We start from the raw sequence: 22,990 nt of genomic DNA, 5'->3' as shown, positions 1-22,990 counted from the left end.
TTCGAATCCTGCCTCGGGGATGGATGTGTGTGATGTTCTAATGTCCTTAGGTTAGTTAGGTTTAAGTAGTTCTAAGTTCTAGGGGACTGATGACCTCAGATGTTAAGTCCCATAGTGCTCAGAGCCATTTGAACCTACTGACACATTCAGCCCGCACCATAGCTGTTCGCTACGATCCTCACCAGGTGAAAATATCAGTCTGGTCTGTGTTTCGAGATGTGGCCACCGCCGGCAGTCCTGAAACTCGAGCTGTGAATGGCTGCTTCAAGGTCACTCTAGGTTTCGTTTATGTGCTTTCCTGCACATCATACATGGAGTTCTGTATCTCCATCTACATGCATACTCTACAAACTAAAACTAAACTCCTCCCGAACAGGTCATGAAGTCCCATCGGTACCGACCGGCCGCCGTGCCATCCTCAGCCCAAATGCGTCACTGGATGCGGATATGGAGGCGCATGTGGTCAGCATACCACTCTCCCGGCCATATGTCAGTGTAAGAGACTGTAGCCGCTACTTCTCAATCAAGTAGCTCCTCAGTTTGCCTCACAAGGGCTGAGTGCACCCCGCGTGCCAACAGCACTCGGCTGACCGGATGGTCACCCATCCAAATGATAGCCCAGACCGACAGCACTTAACTTCGGTGATCTGATGGGGAGCGGCGTTACTACTGCGGCAAGGCCGTTAGCATCCATACTCTACAAACAACTGCAAAACGTATGGCAGAGGGTACATCTCATTGTACTTATTAAGGATTTCTTCCCGCTCCATTTGCGTATGAAACTCGGGTAAAATAGCTTCTTAGATGGTCCTCTGTACTGTAATTTGTCCAGTCTCATCTTCTTTATTTCTAGTGCAGTGAAACTCATTTCATCACCATCTCCGACGCTCAAGTCGCCCACTGTGGCGTCGAATGCAGTAAGTATTTGCCCGAACAGTCCATAAAGTCCCAATGGTACCGACCGGCCGCCGTGCCATCCTCGGCCCAAATGCGTCACTGGATGCGGCCAAACTTCCCCAAACGGGCGACTCCCGGGCCACAATCCCGTACGCTTATTTCATTTCATATGGGGTTATAATATATTCCTATATTTTTCAATTAACTATTTAACTTAAGAACTATGGAAGAGACATTAGCGTATCTCCTTTTCTTTTTTAATATAGTATTTATTCTCATTTTATGACAAGTTCTATGTTCTTGAACATTTTCTAACTACAGCATAAGGAACGAAAAGTATATTTAATCTGATTTTAAGCTGATTACTGAAAACGTATATGAATGTTTGTTTTGTGAGGTATGGTGTCATAGTTATAAATCAAAGTAGAACACTATTATTTTAGTTGAAAATACGAAAAACAAATCTTATAATGGAACTGAACATTGATTTTTGGCTTATGCATGATCAGTGAGTTAGCATTTCATAAATGGTTGCCTAGACACAGCAATTCAAAAATAGGACTCGTGTTCTGATGTGACACATATTACAACCATATCAAGTCAGTGCATTTCTTTCAACTGATCCTCATTAATACCATCAATTACAGTATACATTGGATGACATCAAAAGTGAAGCACACAGAAGACGTAGTGATATGTTAATATAACTTCCTATGTGCACACACCAGCAGGTATGTAAATGATTAGAGTTGCAATTCTCTGTAAGTGCATTAGTTTTATTCGTGTTTAATGTTGTTATTAAAACTGTTAAGGTATGTAAGGGGCATTGAACAACATGAGATGTTGAGCATTCACAGTGGAGGCCACAGAGATGCACATACTCTTGTGAGATGGCGTTATCAGCATCCAAAAGAATCGCGTGAAATCCAGTGAAACCATCCAGAGCGACTTAAACTGCAACGACCTCATAAAACAAATAGTAGGAAAAGCACATGCCAGACTGAGATTCACTTGGAGAATCTTTAGGAAATGTGATCCATCCACAAAAGAAGTTGCTTACAGATCAATCATCTGACCGATTCTTGGGTATTGGTAGTCAGTCTGGAACTTGCAGCAGGTTGGTTTGGTAGGGAAATAGAGGAGATACGATGGGGTATTTTGACATGTAACATATGTAAGGCATTTTGTAGGTACTGAACAAACTCTTGCCGCAGATGCCACCAGAGCGGCCTTCTCCATCACTTAAGAGGTTACTGTCTAACAGCCATTTGTCCCATGCACTATTCATGAATGAAAAAGCTAAGGCCCGAAAAATTATCGCAACCGAAATATCAGAAAAATTTGAGCTCATACGTATATTTGCTGACAGCTTCTCATGGCGTACACTATTCATAAATAGAAAAGGTAAGAGCTGAAGCAATGATGACAATGAGAAATTCAGGAAAATTTGAGCTGATATATATATTTGCTGACAGCTGTTCATCGCATGAACTATTCATGAATGGAGAAGTGAAGGTCAGGAACGTCAGAATATGTGGATATATCAGAAATACCTTCTGTCACACACTGTAAGGTGGTTTGAGATGTAGATGCAACAAACATCTTAGTTAACACCATGAAACTGTTCGTATTTAAAGTTCATCCTTTGATTTAAACTAACCCACGGTGAGGTGCCTTACTGGGCCTGTTTTCTCTGTTAACACTTCTCTCGCATTGTGTCTGACAAGTGTGTAAATTTTTTCTACGACCAAAATAGGAAACGAAGTGCAAGATGGTCCAATTTCGACAGAATTTTGTATAGTCTACATTCTAGTAACGATATGTAATTTGTATTGTACTTATATTGAGACAGATTGGTACTACCCTCTATTCTACAGACATCACAAGCAGATGAGGGTCTTACCTGTGACAGCGAAGAGAGTGCATACTATAACAGCGATGCACTGGTGTGGCGGCATGCTGCAGAAATTTGTCACACCGGCTCGTAGTCAGCACCTGCAATGAGATAACGTACTGAGTTTTTGTTTAATTTAGGACTTACTTCACACTGGCAAGATTAGGAAATTCAAGTGCACTTTTGCATCTAACCTGAGTTCCGTAGGAGGAACCATAGTTATCCAACAGAGGAAAGGGGACCTTCGGTTTATTTTTAATGAATTTTATATTTATATGGTGCAGGTATTCGAACTGAACGAAAAAGATAAAACGATGAAAGAACCCATAGCGAGAATCGGAACAGTAGTCCACTGATTAGCCAATACCAGTCCCCAACGCTATCGAGCTTTTATATACAGACTGTCCAGAAAATAAGGCAAAATTTTCACACCTATACGAAAGTGGGAAACAGAGAAAATTGATCAGAGTGAGGCCTTGTTTTACAAAAAAAAAAAAGGATATATTTGCTTGATAGTAATCAGGGTAATTAAGAAAAACTTTAACTGGCGATTTGAGGAAAAATTGCTGCCAGAATTTTCAGAGCCATATGAAAAGTAGGAAATATAGAAATGGAGTATCAAATTGAGTACCACGAGTTCTAGTTTTGTAAAACGATATTTAATTGCCTGAAGGTAATGAGAGTAATTAAGTAAAACTTAGAGATTTGCGGTAAAATTGAAATATTTCACGAGCAACGGCTACTAACAATGTAAATCATGTATTGAAAAGTTCATCTCTTCAGGGCGAAGCTATTTTGTTCATAAGAAGTTACATTGGGGTAGGAATTGTGGGATTCACCCTTTCATGTTGAAAAACTGAATTAAATATCAGATTACAGTATAAATTGAAACTTTTTTGCTTTCTCTTGATTTTAACAATACTAAAATACCCATCGACATTGAGATACGGTATATTATATTTCATGCTTTCCGAACGGAACTTGAAAATAAAAAAAAAGTTGAAAAATAAAAGAACGGTTTTGAGTAATGATTTGTCCGAAATTAAGATGTAAAACAGATTAGAGAAACAACAGCCTTGCCTCATGTGCTGTGCACAATTTCGAGTATCATTCAAAGGCACGCCAAATGATTCTCTAATCTATTTTATTTCTTACTTTCAGATAAATAATTTCACAAAAAATTTAACCAGTTCTTTAAAAATATTCTTTCCTCATCATGTCGCGATTTCCGAGGCTGTGGTTAGATTGGTGCCTAATAGCACATCTTAAATTGCTGCAATAATTTGCAAAACTCTTCTAAAAGATTCTTTATTCTGAATAACACCTCCAGCCAATATTCAGCTAATGAGTGTTATTGGACTCCCCCTAAAATCTTGTTTTTTTCGTGACAGATTGATCTGTAGCATAGCCCTAGGTCTAGGTTAGGTTGAAAGGCGATAAGATGATCGTCGTTGGCGATGCCAACGAATGTGCCTTCCAAACAAAGGCTGTGACAACAGTCTTTTTAAATACGTCAGCGCCATATTTAAAGCACTTTCCATCCTAAAAGTTAACACAGCAAGGCTGACTCGGAAAACGTACACTATATAATGAACGAGTCTCCGACGAGTATTTTGCCTCATATTGTATACACAGATCGTACTACGAAAAATTCAAAGGGTAACTTTTAATCGATATCCTGACATTTGAACCGAAATCGAACACAATATATATTCAATTTCCATTTTCTGTGGCAAATAGAATACCACTAAGAGAATGTTTGTAAATAAAATAAGCAACTTACAGCTGAAGGAAGTATCTCTGCACGTTTTCCATCAACGCAGACAGCACAATGGGGAAAATAAAAATCATTCGCTATACTGGGCCAAACATAAAGAGTTCGACATATTTCGGATGCAAACTGACGCATGTACAATCATTGTTGGGTCGCTGGAGGCGTAAAGAATTTGTGCACGCTTGCGCAAACTGCTTGATCATGCGCATTTATCAAGCATACAGTTGCGGTATTTTTTAAATCTCTTACTAGTATGAAACCATATTCAGATCTTTGTGGTTCTTACCTAAGAAAGAGATATTTCGATTTGCATCTGCAGCAGCAACAATTTTTCGCCATTGGTGTTACTAATAGATTACTGGGTAAACGTGGAGTAAATTAGTGGGTAATTTCCAAGAATATTTGCCTATCGAAGCCGCGGGCCCGAAACGATAGATATCGAAGGCGTGATTCCAAATCGACCACTTGACTGCGACTGTGGTGGCGGGAGTTACGAGCAGTGTTTACAATGGTCACTACAGCAACGACAAAAGAAGAACGTGGACTAAAATTCTTATAATTGTAAAGGGAATGACTTACCTCATTCGTCATCGACGTTGACGTCATGAAAAAGTCCATTTGATGTTCATGCTACGCGAAGCATTCCCTTTTTGCCATAACCTGCGCAGACTCTGCCTATGTCACGCAAAGGTATGATAAAGTGTCACATGCGTCAACTCTCCTTGCAACCGCAAGTTATGGAAATAAAGATACTGAAACTGTTAGAGTTGGTCTCTTTCTCCTGGACACCCTTGTCTTTTAATGGAAAATTTCACTGATTTCCACAGCCTCTCGATGTTTTGCATGTGGACGCTGGAATCATGGGAAGACACGTAACTCTACACAATGGTTCACGTACTCGCGGTTGAATCCTTCTGCTTTTAGTGTCTTGCAGGATGTAAAGCCTTCTGTAATGACTCTGCTATTGTGCAGTATAAAGTGCTTTATTAAACGGACTAAAGTTACCTTGTCTCTAGAGAATGCTCTTACCATAAACTTCCGGGACTCGCATTCTGTGCCACCGAGAACCCAACTATGTTCAATTTCATTCTCTGAAGGTCGTCCTCTCTGGTTTTTCCCACTACGTGCGACTCGTCCACTTCAACAACTTCATTTGGTCCACCGATCGGTACACTTTCATTCGTCACTATTACATTATTAAAGTCACTTTCTGATGCTCTTGCTTGCAGGGTGTACTCACTAACCCATCAAGATACATGAACTATGCTGGTCTAGATCGATAATTAAGTAAAACTTAATTAGAGATTTGTGGCAAAATTGAAATCTTTCACGAGCAGCGGCTACTAGCAACGTAAATCATGTATTGAAAAGTTCACCTCTTCAAGGCGAAGCTATTTTGTTCATACAAAATTACATTGGGATCGGAATTGTGGAATTCACCCTTTCATGTTGAAAAACTGAATTTAATATCAGATTACAGTATAAATTGAAACTTCTTTGCTTTCTCTTGATTTTAACAATATTAAAAATCCTATCAATATTTAGATACGGTATATCATATTTCATGCTTTCCGAACGGAACTAGAAAATTAAAAAAAAAAAGTTGAAAAAATAAAAGAACGGTTTTGAGTAATGATTTGTCTAAAAGTAAGACGTAAAACAGATTAGAGAAACAACGGCCTTGCCTCATATGCTGTGCACAATTACAGTATAAATTGAAACTTCTTTGCTTTCTCTTGATTTTAACAATACTAAAATACCTATCAATATTTAGATACGGTATATTATATTTCATGCTTTCCAAACGGAACTAGAAAATTTAAAAAAAGTTGAAAAAATAAAAGAACGGTTTTGAGTAATGATTTGTCTAAAAGTAAGACGTAAAACAGATTAGAGAAACAACAGCCTTGCCTCATATTCTGTGCACAATTTCTCGTTCAAAGGCACGTCAAATGATTCTCTAATCTATTTTATTTCTTACTTTCAGATAAATCATTCTTTCCCTATCATGACGCGATTTCCGAGGCTGTGGTTAGATTGGTACCTAATAGCACAGCTTGAATTGCTGCAAGTAACACAAATTACCAGTTAAATTCATTTACCAAGCATAGGAACTTTTCCTCGCAACGGCAAGTTATGAAAATAAGGATACTGAAAGTATTGTTCCTGATAGTCGCTTTACCACAGTTTCCACAACGAAATTGTAAAGATATTTCACTATCACAACTCTTCTTACGAACTTTTATTGACTTCACCCCACCGCAATCTCTCCTTTCGTCATCCGGTATTACCCCATATTTCCGACAGAAATTCAAACTACATTACATAAGCGTGGAATTAGATTCTTCCACGTCAGGCAATCGGCCGAAGAAACGTCTATTGCATCAGACACTCAACTCACTACCGACACAAATCTTATGGGTTTTCGTAGCAACTCACAAATCGTAGCAACTCACAAATAATTTATTGTAAACCCCGCCACTATAGTCGTGTGATCGATTTATAATCACACGTTCGATATCTGTCGTTCGGAACTAGCAACTTCGATAGGCAAACATTCTTGGAAATTACGAATAGGTGTGATATTATAGTTCTAGTCCTAGCGCAAAATGTAAATATACAGAGCTATACTGAAGTCACACAAGAGTTCCAGTTTGGTTTTGGTGACAAAGGAAGTAAGTTACGCTTCACCCCATAGATATTATTCCTGTATGAGGTACATAGCGTATACACTAAGGCTCAAAGGAAACTAAAAGCATGGAGGTGAATAAATGTCTGATCGATACGATCTTGGTAGCAATGTCGACGCAAATGCCATGGAATTTAATTATTTCCTGCAACATGCAAATATATTTTATCTCATTAACTGTTAAAAGAATAGTGTATAATTAACACAGCCCTTCTGTGAAACTACGATCAGTTGGTTGCATTGTAAACATTGGCCGTTTACTAATGAAACGTAAACACTGCCCGTTCCCTAGATTTAGTTTCATAGCGATGTTGTACTACAAATCGTCACTGCTTTAAAAAGTACTGAAACATATAGGATTTACGGAAGGATAAGAACGTTTAATCCACGTGGATAGCCCATGACTATGACGGAATACTGTCAGCCAAAATGTAGGGAATATTGGAAACTGACCTACCTCGAGATATTGTCGCTACTAGTAGATTGTCGAGACGGTAAGAAACGTATGTCAGACATCAGTCACAGGCGATTCTTTGTTGCGGAACGGGTGGGCAATTTCGTGAACCGACGAGTGAATGACGCAGCACTACATCATTGCTAATGCCCACAAAACAGTGAAGTTGTTGACCAGTTTCTATGGTAACCTTGAGCACCTGATCTTAAAATTCCTACTCATCTGCACACCAGTTTCTATGGTAACCTTAGCATCCCATCTTAAAATTCCTATTCATCTGCATCTATATTCTACAACTACTGTGTGGTGTATGGTGGAGTCTACTTACCACCACTGCAATTATTAGAGTTTGTTTCTGACCTATCCCCATATGGATCGCGGGAAGAATGCTTGTTTAAATGCCTCCGTGGGCGAGGTAAACAATCCAGTCCTGTCTTCACGATCCCTACAGGAGCGATATGGACAAGGTGAGAAAAGTAATCATAGTGATTTTTTATCTACCAAAGTTTTTATTGTCCCCTACAATGTAGTGCCCCTCGGCAGCTATACACTGCTGGAGTCGTTCCCTGTCTTGTTAGCACCACTGAAAGGCTTCAACTGGTAGGGCCTCTAACATATCGGTCACGTTATTGTGAGTATTTCTCCACAGTCACAGAACGATGCCCTTTTAAAACATACTTAAGTGTCGGGAAAAAACTAAAGGCGCAAGGACTCAGATCAAATGAACAGGAGGACTGTGTAACAACAGGAATGTCTTTTGAGATCGAAAATTCGTTGATGGAAGTGGCCGTGTGGGATGGGACATTGTCATGATGAAGCAGCCACTTGTCTGCAATGTCCGGTCTCATTCAATTCACCCTTTCCCTGCGCCTTTCAAGGACATCTGTGTAAAACATTTTGCTGACAGTTTGTCCTGGAAGAACAAACTCTTTCGACGTTTTCGTCGCATTTTGAAGCTGAAGGTCTCCCTAAGCAAGGTTCATCTTCAACGTGACCTCAGCCTCCCAAAACTGATTTGTGCCATTGAAAAACTCGTGCTTTTCATAAGAAATGTTGTCCGTGGGCCTGTTTCTACTTTAAAGGTCACACTAGCGGATTCCCCAAGTTTAACAAAGAACTTTCTGGCAAAACAGTGCCCTAAATCCCGCTGTCCCATTTTCGCTACACACAACAAACACACAAGTTCATTAATTGCGCTCTTAAGAATCACGTCGTAGCTTCACGGAGCTGAAAATCGGACTGAGCATCTGGAATAGATGAACACACCGGTCTACACAAGTGGAACAACACAGCGTTGCCAGATCGCTTGCAGTGTGGTTGTGGTGTCACCGCCAGACACCACACTTGCTAGGTGGTAGCCTTTAAATCGGCCGCGGTCCATTAGTATACGCCGGACCCGCGTGTCGCCACTGTCAGTGATAGCAGACCGAGCGCAACCACACGGCAGGTCTAGAGAGACTTACTAGCGCTCGTCCCAGTTGTACAGCCGACTTTGTTAGGAAAGGTTCACTGACAACTACGCTCTCATTTGCCGAGGCGATAGTTAGCATAGCCTTCAGCTACATTTGCTACGACCTAGCAAGGCGCCGTATTCAATTGATAATTAATATTATGATGCATGTACCGTAACGAGAGATGTTCTACAATTGTGGATTAAAGTTAAGTATTGTATTAACTACGTACTTTATTTGCAATTCTCAAGATATTGTCCTGTTCCAGACCTCACGCCAGTCAGTGTGTAATTAAACGCGTGCATTTCGGCCTCCTCTAGAAAAACAGTGTTGGCTTTTCTGCCAACACTACAGTGGTCGATCTCATTACTTTTCTCACACGCCTCGTATGCTCCTAGATAACTCATCACTGGTTCTTGAAATACTGTCAGTAGTCTTTCCTGGGATATGCCTCACAGCATGTTCCATTTGAGGTTATTCAACACCTCCATCAAACTCTCTCAAGCACTGCTGAAACCATTTGCATTGCTCTTCTTCGTATATTTTCATTTGCCTTGTTAGTTGTAATTGGTATGGGTGCCACATGCTTGAGAAATATTGTAGGAAGCGTAGCATGAGAGCAATCTTCTGTGTAACCTGATTTCATTTTTTCAGTATCCCACCAATGAAGTCAACTGCTCCACCTGGTTTACTTACGACAAATTTTGAGTCTTTGTGATCATTCCATTTCTTATCCATACGAATTGTTACAACCAGTTACTTGTATACGCATATACACTGAAGAGCCAAAGAAACTGGTGCACCTGCCTAATATCGTGTAGCGCCCCCACGAGCTCGCAGAAGTGCCGCAAAATAACGTGGCCTGGACTCGACTAATGTCTGAACTAGTGCTGGAAGGAATTGACACCATGAATCCTGCACGGCTGTCCATATATCCGTAAGAGTACGATAGGCTGGAGATCTCTTCTGAGCAGCACGTTGCAAGGTATTCCAGATAAGCTCAATAATGTTCATATCTGGGGAGTCTGATGGCCATCGAAAGCGTTTAAACTTAGAAGAGTGTTCCTAGAGCCACTCGGTAGCAATGTGCGTGTGGGGTGTCGCGTTGTCGTGCTGTAATTGCCCAAGTCCGACGGAATGCACAATGGACATGAATGGATGCAGGTGATCAGACAGGATGCTTACGTACGTGTCACCTGTCAGAGCCATATCTAGACGCATCAGGGGTCCCGTATCACTGCAGTTGCACACGCTCCACACCATTAGAGAGTCTCCACCAGCTTGAACATTCCCTTACTGACATGCAGGGTCTATGGATTCATGAGGTTGTCTCCATACCCATACATGTCCATCTGTTCGATACAATTTGAAACGAGACTCGTCCTACCAGGCAACATGTTTCCAATCATCAACAGACCAATGTCGGCTGGCCGGGGTGGCTGAGTGGTTCTAGGCTCTACAGTCTGGAACCGCCCGACCGCTACGGTCGCAGGTTCGGAACCTGCCTCGCGCATGGATGTGTGTGATGTCCTTAGGTTAGTTAGGTTTAAGTAGTTCTAAGTTCTAGGGGACTGATGAACTCAGAAGTTAAGTCCCATGGTGCTCAGAACCATTTGAACCAATATCGGTGTTGTGTTGACGGCACAGGCGAAAGGTAAAGCTGTTGTGCAGTGATAAAGCGTTAACAAGTGAGCCTTCGGTTCCGAAAGCCTATATCGATGATGTTTCGTTGTATGGTTCGCAAAATGACTCTTGTTGATGGCCGAGCAATGAAACCCGTAGCAATTTGGGCAAGGGTCCTTTTCTGTCACGTTGAACGAGTCTCTTCAGTCGTCGTTGGTCCCGTTCTTACCAGACCTTTTTTCGGCTGCAGCGATGTCGGAGATTTGATGTTCTACCTGGTTCCTGATATTAACGGTACACTCATGAAATGGTCATTGGGGAAAATCCCCACTTTATCGATATCTCGGATATGCTTTGTCCCATCGCTCTTGCGCCAACTATAACACAACGTCGAAACTCACTTAAATCTTGATAACATGCCATTGTAGCAGCAGTAACCGATCTAACAACTGCGCCAGACACTTGTTGTCTTATATAAGCGTTGCCGACTACAGCACCGTATTCCGCCTGTTTACATATCTCTGTATTTGAATACACATGCCTATACCAGTTTCTTTGGGGCTTCGGTGTAGATTCCATCTGCGACTCACTGGCGTATTAACCATAGAGAAGAATTTTTTTTTCGTTTTGTGAACTGCCTAATAAGAACTTTTGTCTTTACAGGCGAGTCCTGGATTTGTGAACAGCGCTATGACAGGCTTATTCGTGTGCTGAGGCTCTCTAGGATGTGTTGAGATACCGACAATGATCGTCAGATGTCGTCGCCAGAGATCGCCCTATAACATCAGCCAACGGCTTGGTCACGGTTCATAGGATCTCCTACGTCAGTTTTTAGTGGGGTCAAGGAGGTTAGGGTCTGTTAGGTTCTACACTAAGGTGGCAAAAGTCATGGGTTAGCGATATGTACGTTCAAGATGGCACTAGTGTCGCGTACACAAGGTACAACAGGGCATTGTGTTGGCAGAGCTGTCTTCTGTACTAAATGGTTCAAATGGCTCTGAGCACTATGGGACTCAACATCTTAGGTCATAAGTCCCCTAGAACTTAGAACTACTTAAACCTAACTAACCTAAGGACATCACACACACCCATGCCCGAGGCAGGATTCGAACCTGCGACCGTAGCAGTCCAGCGGTTCCGGACAGCAGCGCCAGAACCGCTAGACCACCGCGGCCGGCTGTCTTCTGTACTCAGGGGATTTATGTGAAAAGGTATCCAGCAGGATTATGGCCACACAACAAAAATTAACAGGTTTGGAACGCGGAATGACGGCGGGAGCTATATGCGTGGGGCATTCCAATTTCGGAAATCGTTAGGGAATTCAATATTTAGCGATCCACAGTGTCAAGAGTGTGCCGAGGACACTAAATTTCAGGCATAACATCTCACCACGGACAATGCAGTAGCTGACTGCCTTCACTTAACGACTGGGAGCAGCGGCGTTTGTACATACACTACTGGCCATTAAAATTGCTACACCAAGAAGAAATGCAGATGATAAACGGGTATTCTTTGGACAAATATATTATACTAGAACTGACATGTGATTACATTATCACGCAATTTCGGTGCATAGATCCTGAGAAATCAGTACCCAGAACAACCACCTCTGGCCGTAATAACGGCCTTGATACGTACGCGTGGGCATTGAGTCCAACACAGCTTGGATGGCGTGTACAGGTACAGCTGCCCATGTAGCTTCAACACGATACCACAGTTCATCAAGAGTAGTGACTGGCGTATTGTGACGAGCCAGTTGCTCGGCCACCATTGACCAGACGTTTTCAATTGGTGAGAGATCTGGAGAATGTGCTGGCCAGGGCAGCAGTCGAACATTTTCTGTACCCAGGAAGGCCCGTACAGGACCTGCAACATTCGGTCGTGCATTATCCTGCTGAAATGTAGGTTTTCGCAGGGATCGAATGAAGGGTAGAGCCACTGGTCGTGACACATCATAAATGTAACGTCCACTGTTCAAAATGCCATCAATGCGAACAAGAAGTGACCGAGACGCGTAACCAGTGGCACCCCATACCATCACGCCAGGTGATACGCCAGTATGGCGATGACGAATACACGCTTCCAATGTGCGTTCACCGCGATGTCGCCAAACATGGATGCGACCATCATGATGCTGTAAACAGAACCTAGATTCTTCCGAGAAAATGACCATTTGCCATTCGTGCACCCGGGTTCGTCGTTGAATACACCATCACAGGCGCTCCTGTCTGTGATGCAGCGTCAAGTGTAACCGCAGCCACGGTCTCCGAGCTGATAGTACATGCTCCTGCAAACGTAGTCGAACTGTTCGTGCAGATGGTTGTTGTCTTGCGAACGTCCCCATCTCTCGACTCAGGGATCGAGACTTGGCTGCACGATCCGTTACAGCCATGCGGATAAGATGCCTGTCGTCTCGACTGCTAGTGATACGAGGCCGTTGGGATCCAGCACGACGTTCCGTATTACCCTCCTGATCCCACCGATTCCATATTCTGCTAACAGTCATTGGATCTCGACCAACGCGAGCAGCAATGTCGTGATACGATAAACCGCAATCGCGATAGGCTACAGTCTGACCTTTATCAAAGTCGGAAACGTGATGGTACGCATTTCTCCTCCTTACACGAGGCATCACGACAGCGTTTCACCAGGCAACGCCGGTGACCTGCTGTTTGTGTATGAGAAATCGGTTGGAATCTTTCCTCATGTCAGCACGTTGTAGGTGTCGCCACCGGCGCCAACCTTGTGTGAATGCTCTGAAAAGCTAATCATTTGCATATCACGGCACCTTGTTCCTGTCGGTTAAATGTCACGTCTGTAGCACGTCATCTTCGCGGTGTAGCAATTTTAATGGCCCGTAGTGTAGTTGTTAGTGCTAAGATACAACCAATGCTGCGTCAGAGAACTGCATAAATCAATGTGTGACTTACGACGATTGTATCCGTTAGGTCAGTGCGGCGAAATCTGGCATTAATGGGCTAAAGCAGCAGACGACTGACGCGAGTGCCTTTGCTAGCAGCATGACATCGCCTGCAGCGCTTCTACTGGACTCGTCACAATATCGGTTTCCCGTAGACGACTGGAAAACCGTGACCTTGTCGGATGAGTCTCGGTTTCAGCTGGTAAGAGCTGATGGTAGGGTTCGAGGCTGGCGCAGATCCCACGAAGCTATGGACCCAAGTTGTCAACATAGCACTTTGTAAGTTCGTGGTAGCTCCATAATGGTGTGGGTTTTGTTTACATGGAATGGACTGCATCCTCTGGACGTTCGCCTACTTGGAGACCAATTACAGCCATTCATGGACTTCATTCTCCGACGTAATTTTCATGGATGACCATGAACCATGTCACCAAGACATAACTGTTTGTGATTGGTTTGAAGAACATTCTGGACAATACAAGTGATTGGCCACCCATCGAACATTTATGAGACATAATCGAGAAGTCAGTTCTGGAACAAAATTCTGCTCTGGCAACTCATCCAAAATTATGGACGGCTGTAGAGGCAGCATGGCTCAGCATGTCTACAGGAGACTTCGAACGACTTGTTAAGTCCACGTCACATCAAGCTGCTGCACAATGCCGGCAAAAGGAGGTCCGACACGATATAAGAAAACATCCCACGACATTGGCCGGCCGCGGTGGCCGAGCGGTTCTAGGCGCTTCAGTCCGGAACCGCGCGACTGCTACGGTCGCAGGTTCGAATCCTGCCTAGGGCATGGATGTGTGCGATGTCCTTAGGTTAGTTAGGTTTAAGTAGTTCTAAGTTCTAGGGGACCGATGACCTCAGATGTTAAGTCCCATAGTGATCAGAGCTATTTGAACCATTTGAACCATCACACGACTTTTGTCACCTCAGTATGAGTATTAAGTGGGTTAAATTTTAATCTCATGGGGTGGTGTGAATACCAAGACCATTCTTTATTTGGACACGAGTGTTGCATTGCGTCTTTCTACTACAAAGACGCCAAATGGACCTGAATGAGCTATATTTGCCTCGACAATAGCCTGGCGAGTACTGTACACTCTTTCCTCAGTTACTGGAATATTCGAGATGATTCGTGGTGACACTGAAAAGCAAGATTAGAAACACTCTCCACAACTTCAAATTAATTCAGCGAAACAGACATACAGGGTGGCCCATCTGAAGTTTCGGATGAGATTATCTCAAAAACTATACATCGGGTGAAAATAGTGGATAAGACAATCTCGTAAGCTCAAAGGGGGACATCGAATGATACTACACGTGACCCCCAGCCCCCGCTCCCTTGGGTGGGGCCACTTTTAAATCTTAAATGGAAACCCCCATTTTTTTACTTCAGATTCGGATTCTCCATAAAAAAGTAATCAAGTTTTGTCTGAAACATTTTTTTAAACCATTGACAGATGGCGCTGAAATCGAGAAAAATTAAAATTGGGGAAGAACTCCGATTTATTTAGAATGATCCGAGAAGGACGCATCAAGTCGATACAGAATGTGCACAAGTTCTTTCATTACTCCAAATTAAGCTACTTTTTTACAAAATGTATGCTACCCACCAGACTTTTTGATAAAGGGAGGCGGAATGATATTAAAATCACGTTAGGTTAGGTTTTAATATCACTCCGCCTCCCTCCATTAAAACAGGGGCTGGTAGGATACCTTTTGTAAAAAAAATAGCTTACGAGCAATTTAGCGTAATGAAAGAATTGGTGCACCTTTGTATCGATTTGATGCGTCCTTCTCGGATCATTCTAAATAAATCGGAGTTCTTCCCCAATTTTAATTTTTCTCGATTTCAGCGCCATCTGTCATTGGTTTAAAAAATTGTTCCTGACAAAACTTGATTACTTTTTTATGGAAAATCCGAATCTGCAATAAAAAATGGGGTTTCCATTTAAGATTTAAAAGTTGCCCCCCACCCTACCCAAGGGGGCGGGGGCTGGGGGTCGCATGTAATATCATTTGATATCCCCCTTTCAACTTAAGAACTTGTCTTACCCACTACTTTTACCCGATGTATAGTTTTCGAGATAATCTTATCCAAAACTTCAGAATGACCACCATGCATATCAGTCAACCTTCAGTGAGTATCATTCAGTATACATGTGAAACATAAACATCCATATCCAAAGCATTGAAAAATGGAAACACATAGCTACATATGCAAACTAGCTCATATAACAGAATGACAACGTCTCTGGCATAGAAAGACTAATAAGCAGTAATAATACAGGGTGTCACCTCCAAACTTCCCACATTTCGAAGGCACAGTAAGAAGAAGCTGAAGCAGATGTGATAATGAAATTGCACCGTATGCTAGGGCTTCTGAATGAATTTATATAATAATCGCCAGTACACCTCTACATTTGAACAGTTCGTAGCATGAAGAATGTCGAGTTTATATTTCATTTCCAGCCATGTTCTTCATAATCGCATCGTCCACTTTGCCCAGATACACGTGGTCCTTCACGAATCCCCACAAGAAAAAATACAGTAGGGTAATGTCGGTGGAAAGGTAAGGCTAAGGAATGAGACCTCTGCATCCGAGCCAGCGATTGGTAAATTTTGAGTTCAGGAACTTGCGAACAACCGTTGACCAATTTGGTGGAGCTCCATCTTGTTAAAAGATGATGCTGGGTTCCATGTCTTGCACCTAAGGGTATACAAACTGCCCTAACATGCCCAGTTTTACTGAACCATTAACTATCTTTTGCAAAGATAAACGATCCAGCAATCCCGTTGTGTGCCGGCCGCGGTGGCCGAGCGGTTCTAGGCGCTTCAGTCCAGAACTGCGCGACTGCTACTGTCGCAGGTTCGAATCCTGTCTCGGGCATGGATGTTTGTGATGTCCTTAGGTTACTTAGGTTTAAGTAGTTCTAAGTTCTAGGGGACCGATGACCTCAGATGTTAAGTCCCATAGTGCTCAGAGCCATTTGAGCCTATCCTGTCGTGTACTACCTCATACATGACATTGAGTTTAGGGCTATCAAGAACATGTTCAGTGACAGCGTGTGGATGTTGCGGGGCCCCAAATCCAAGCGTTATACCGATTAACCATTCCCGATACATGAAAGGTTGCCTCGTCTGAGAATAAACATTTCTAGGAAATTGGCATTCGTGTTAATACGCTACAACTTACCCAAAGTAAATTGTTGCCGACATTGTTGGGAATCGGGTGTTGCAGAATATGCACTTCGTGAGCATACAAACTAAGATACGGCTGTAGTACACAGTACAGCGTTTCTCGGAGTACACTGCCTAGATGCCTGCCAAATCAGCTTATGTGACCAGAATGAGATTTTCACTCTGCAGCGGAGTGTGCGCTGATATCAAACTTCCTGGCAGATTAAAACTGTGTGCCCGACCGAGACTCGAACTCGGGACCTTTGCCTTTCGCGGGCAAGTGCTCTACCATCTGAGCTACCGAAGCACGACTCACGTCCGGTACTCACAGCTTTACTTCTGCCAGTACCTCGTCTCCTACTTTCCAAACTTTACAGAAGCTCTCCTGCGAACCTTGCAGAACTAGCACTGCTGAAAGAAAGGATATGGCGGAGGCATGGCTTAGCCACAGCCTGGGGGATGTTTCCAGAATGAGATTTTCACTCTGCAGCGGAGTGTGCACTGATATGAAACTTCCTGGCAGATTAAAACTGTGTGCCCGACCGAGACTCGAACTCGGGACCTTTGGCTTTCGCGGGCAAGTGCTCTACCAGGAGAACTTCTGTAAAGTTTGGAAGGTAGGAGACGAGATACTGGCAGCTGTGAGTACCGGGCGTGAGTCGTGCTTCGGTAGCTCAGATAGTAGAGCACTTGCCCGCGAAAGGCAAAGGTCCCGAGTTCGAGTCTCGGTCGGGCACACAGTTTTAATCTGCCAGGAAGTTTCATATCAGCTTATGTGATTCTGAGAGAAGCTCGTTTGAGCCTTCGGCTCCGAAAGCCCTTATCGATGATGTTTCGTTGAATGTTTAGCACGCTGACACTTGTTGATAGCCCAGCATTGAAATCTGTAGCAATTTGAGGAAGGGTTGCACTTCTGTCACGGTGAACGATTCTCTTCAGTCATCTTTGGTCTCACTGTTGCAAGATCTTTTTCCGGCCGCAACGATGTCGGAGATTTGATGTTTTACCGGATTCCTGATATTCACGGTACACTCGTGAAATAGTCGTACAGGAGAATCCCCAATTCATCGCTACCTCGGAGATGCTGTGTCCCATCGCTCGTGTGACGCCTGTAACATCACGTTGAAACTCACTTAAACCTCGATAGCCTGCCATTGTAACACCTCACTTATTATTTTATATACGCGTTGCTGACCGCAGTGCCGTATTCTGCCTGTTTACATGTCTCTCATATTTGAATGATCATACTTACACCAGTTTCTTTGGCGCTTCAGTGTATTTTACCAATAACCGAGTTGTTGTTGTTGTTGTTGTTGTTGTTGTCTTCAGTCCAGAGACTGGTTTGATGCAGCTCTGGATGCTACTCTACCCTGTGCAAGCTTATTCATCTAACAGTGCCTACTGCAATCTACATGCTTCTGAATCTGATTAGTGTATTCATCTCTTGGTCTCCCTCTACGATTTTTACCCTCCTGCTACGGTCGCAGGTTCGAATGCTGCCTCGGGCATGGATATGTGTGATGTCCTTAGGTTAGTTAGGTTTAACTAGTTCTAAGTTCTAGGGGACTAATGACCCCAGATGTTGAGTCCCATAGTGCTCAGAGCCATTTTACCCTCCGCGCTGCCCTCTAATATTAAACTGGTGATACCTTGATGCCTCAGAACATGTCTTACCAACCGATCCCTTCTTCCAGTCAAGTTGTGCCACAAATTTCTCTTCTCCCTAAATCTATTCAATATCTGCTCATTAGTTATGAGATCTAGCCATCTAATCTTCAGCATTCTTCTGTAGCACCACATTTCGAAAGCTTCTATTCTCTCCTTGTCCAAATTATTTATTGTCCACGTTTCATTTCCATACATGGCTACACTCCACACAAATACTTTCAGAAATGACTTCCTGACACTTAAATCTATACTCGATGTTATCAAATTTATCTTCTTCAGAAACGCTTTCCTTGCCATTGCCAGTCTATATTTTATATCCTCTCTACTTCGACCATCATCAGTTATTTTGCTCCCCAAATAGCAAAACTCATCTACTACTTTAAGCGTCTCAATTCCTAATCTAATACCCTCTGCATCACTCGATTTAATTCGACTAAATTCCATTATCCTCGTTTTGCTTTTGTTGATGTTCATCTTATATCCCCCTTTCAAAACACTGTCCATTCCGTTTAGCTGCTCTTCCAGGTCCTTTGCTGTCTCTGACAGAATTAGAATGTCATCGGCGAACCTCAAAGTTTTTATTTCTTCTGAGTGGATTTTAATACCTACTCCGAATTTTTCTTTTGTTTCCAAGTAAAAAAACGATATATAAATTAGCCATATCAGCAGTTCTAAAATTTTTTTGTTTTTTATAACCTTTTTTGAAAAAGGAGGCATCATATTCATAAAATTTGCGTAGTTTAAAATTTTACGTTAATACAGAAAATAGTGTCAGTGTCGTCAGTGTTATTTTAATAACAATGCTGATAGGAACGAGCAACAACACATGGCATAACAATTGGTTCAAAAAATGGCTCAAATGGCTCTGAGCACTATGGGACTCAACTGCTGAGGTCATTAGTCCCCTAGAACTTAGAGCTACTTAAACCTAAGTAACCTAAGGACATCACACACATCCATCCCCGAGGCAGGATTCGAACCTGCGACCGTAGCGGTCTCGCGGTTCCAGACTGCAGCGCCAGAACCGCGCGGCCACTTCGGCCGGCTAACAATTGGTACGTCACTGCTGAGACAGTACTGTCCCTGTTGCCGTGTGTCGTTGCTTAAAGTATGCGTGCTCGTGCTGTACAAGACTTCTCTCCACTTGCTCTATGCGATACCTTCTAAATTGCCATCGCCGGACATCAGTTGTATTGCAGAATGCCACCAACATTAATCTGGAAATATTTCCGTGAAGTGACGTAGCAATGACGTACAATCCTTGATTTGCTTTAAAAGACATTTCTGTGAAACACTAAAAGAGGAAGGAAACTATGGTAACAGCAATAAGTTAAAAACCAACAACAGTTGCCGGCCGCAGTGGCCGAGTGGTTCTAGGCGCTACAATCTGGAACCGCGCGACCGCTACGGTCGCAGGTTCGAATCCTGCTCGGGCATGGATGTGTGTGATGTCCTTAGGTTAGTTAGGTTTAAGTAGTTCTATGTTCTGGGGGACTGATGATCTCAGAAGCTAAGTCCCATGGTGCTCAGAGTCATTTGAACCATTTTGAACTAACAACAGTTCATTCATAGTATAAAATAAAAATTCAAAGTAGCTGATGTGCTGTCTGTGCCTACATTATATATCTTTATCTGCTTGTAGGCCTGTAAAACGGACAAATTAATACGAAAAACAGCGTCCTTCAACTTCAATTTTAAACCTTTAGCACATTTTTCGACTGCCCAAATACCGTACTGATATGATCTCCGATTACGACATGATTTTTGAGAAGAGTATCAAAAAAATGAGAATCAGTAGGGGAATACTGCTGCTTCTTTGTAGTATTCGACCACTTATGACTCCGAGAAAAGCAACGAACGGTGGATGAATTAATTTGCTTTTATTTGCCAATTGAAATTAATATTTCGGTTCTATGTATCTCGAAACTGAGCGAGTCTAAATTTTTCAATCTTTGTTCGATTCCTACGTTTATTACACGGAAATAAATAATAATCTGAAAATCGGTTATTTCAGCAACCGCTTATTTTGAGCGATTTTAACAGTCAGCTTAAACTGGCGTGGAAAAAAAACGATATAACTGAAAACCAGTTGTTTCAGCGATAACCGCCATCCCTACCACGTTGGCACCAATAACGCCTGGCGCTTGGGTTTTGATGTCATCCTCAGTTTCTACGGGCAGCTGGCGGAAGCGGTGAAGACAGCTGGCCTTGCTTGCAAGGTGCTAGCACAGCTCACAATTTGCAGCATTCCACCTAGGGTCAAGCAGGATCCTTTGGTTTGCAGCAGAGCGAAGGGTGTCAGCAAGTGGCTCTATCGATTCTCTGAGGTCAGGGCTGAAGGTTTATGGACCTGCGTCGTAGCCCCTTGATAGGTCATGCACAAAGGAAGCAGCTCCCCGGGTAGTGGAGGACTTGTGGAATGCATGTGTTTTTTAGGGTACGCAGTAGTTTGAAGTTCTCTGATGAAACTGGGCGGGGTAGCCGCGGTCTCAGACGCCTTGCCACGGTTCGCGCGCCTTCCCCCGTGTGAGATTCGCGACCTCCCTCAGGCTTGGGTACGTGTGTTGTCCTTACCGTAAGTTAGTTTGATTAAGTAGTGTGTAAGCCTAGGGACCGATGACCTCATAGGTCTCTGATGAACTCTCGCCAGGCGGTACGCAGAGAGAGTAATCAGGCTTCGTACACACACTCTTTGACTGTCAAAGTTCTGACAGTAAATTGTAGAAGTATGTAACAAAGTTCCCGAATTTACCGTCCTGCAGCAAATTTCTCGCGCTCAGGTTATTCTCGTGACCGAGAGCTGATTGAAGCCCGGAGTAGAAAGCTCCAAAATATATAACGCTTCGTGAAACGTGTATTGGAACGATGGATTAGACGCCATATGAGCGCTTTTGACAATTTTGACTGGAATACTCTCTTTCAAATTCTGAAGGTGGCAGGGTAAAATACAGGGAGCGAAAGGTTATTTACAATTTGTATAGAAACCAGATGGCAGTTATAAGAGTTGAGGGGCATGAAAGGGAAGCAGTGGTTGGAAAGGGAGTGAGACAGGGTTGTAGCCTCTCCCCAATGCTATTCAATCTGTATATTGAGCAAGCAGTGAAGGAAACAAAAGAAAAATTCGGAGTAGGAATTAAAATCCATGGAGAAGAAAAAAAAACTTTAAGGTTCGCCGATGACATTGTAATTCTATCAGAGACAGCAAAGGACCTGGAAGCGCAGTTGAACGGAACGGGCAGTGTCTTGAAAGGAGGGTATAAGATGAACATCAACAAAAGCAAAACGAGGATAATGGAATGTAGTCGAAGTAACTCGGGTGATACTGAGGGTATTAGATTAGGAAATGAGACGCTTAAAGTAGTAAACGAGTTTTGCTATTTGAGGAGCAAAATACTGTAGCTTATGATGGTCGAAGTAGAGAGGATATAAAATGTAGATTGGCAATGGCAAGGAAAGCATTTCTGAAGAAGAGAAATTTTTTAACATCGAGTATAGATTCTTAATGTCAGGAAGTCGTTTCTGAAAGTATTTGTATGGAGTGTAGCCATGTATGGAAGTGAAACGTGGACGATAAATAGTTTAGACAATAAGAGAATAGAAGCTACAGAAGAATGCTGACGATTAGATGGGTAGATCACATAACTAATGAGGAGGTATTGAATAGAATTGGGGAGAAGAGAAATTTGTGGTATGACTTGAATAGAAGAAGGGATCGGTTGGTAGGACATGTTCTGAGACATCGAGGGATCACCAATTTAGTGTTGGAGGGCAGCGTGGAGGGTAAAAATCGTATAGGGAGACCAAGAGATGAATACACTAAACAGATTCAGAAGGATGTCGGCTGCAGTAGGTACTGGCAGATGAAGAAGCTTGCACAGGATAGGGTAGCATGGAGAGCTGCATCAAACCAGTCTCTGGACTGAAGAGCACCACACACACGAGAGAGGGAGTGCTCATTCCAGTTGACAAAAATATTGTTTCTACTGAGGACGAATTTGAGTGTTATAGTGAGGTTATCTGGATGCGTATAACAGATCTAGGTAAAATCAAGCTAACTGTTGGATGTTTTTACCGACTACCCTATTTTGCTGTGACCGTTCTAGAGTCATTCAAACAAGTCTATAGTCAGTAGCGCGGAAGTACCCATATCATGCAATATTAATAGGAAGCGACTTTAACCTACCGAGTATAGATTAGGACGTCTTCGGATTTACTGCAGATGGTACTGGCAGACAGTTTTGTGAAATACTCCTGCACACGTTTCCCGAAAACTGCCTTGAACAACTAGTTAGACAATCCACATAAAATGGAAATATTTCACACCTTATACAGGGCTATTACAAATGATTGAAGCGATTTCATAAATTCACTGTAGCTCCATTCATTGACATATGGTCACGACACACTACAGATACGTAGAAAAACTCATAAAGT

General features: G+C 42.7%; 1 protein-coding gene across 2 annotated transcripts in view; it reads right to left on the bottom strand.

Moving 5' to 3' along the window:
* The window catches only part of LOC126428298 (carbonic anhydrase 1-like), a 217,305-nt gene that overhangs the window by 117,423 nt on the left and 76,892 nt on the right, over window positions 1–22,990 (bottom strand). For both annotated transcript variants that reach the window (XM_050090220.1, XM_050090221.1), the window contains exon 3: window positions 2,801–2,892. In XM_050090220.1, coding sequence (XP_049946177.1) covers window positions 2,801–2,855 — 55 coding nt within the window. In that variant the 5' untranslated portion in view covers window positions 2,856–2,892. The remainder of the gene's footprint in view (window positions 1–2,800; window positions 2,893–22,990) is intronic.

The sequence above is a fragment of the Schistocerca serialis genome, chromosome 12 (genome assembly GCF_023864345.2).
Source record: "Schistocerca serialis cubense isolate TAMUIC-IGC-003099 chromosome 12, iqSchSeri2.2, whole genome shotgun sequence".
Taxonomy (NCBI): Eukaryota; Metazoa; Arthropoda; class Insecta; order Orthoptera; family Acrididae; genus Schistocerca; species Schistocerca serialis.
The sequence above is the reverse complement of the archived record's forward strand: the minus strand, read 5'-3'. Positions and strand labels throughout refer to the sequence as shown.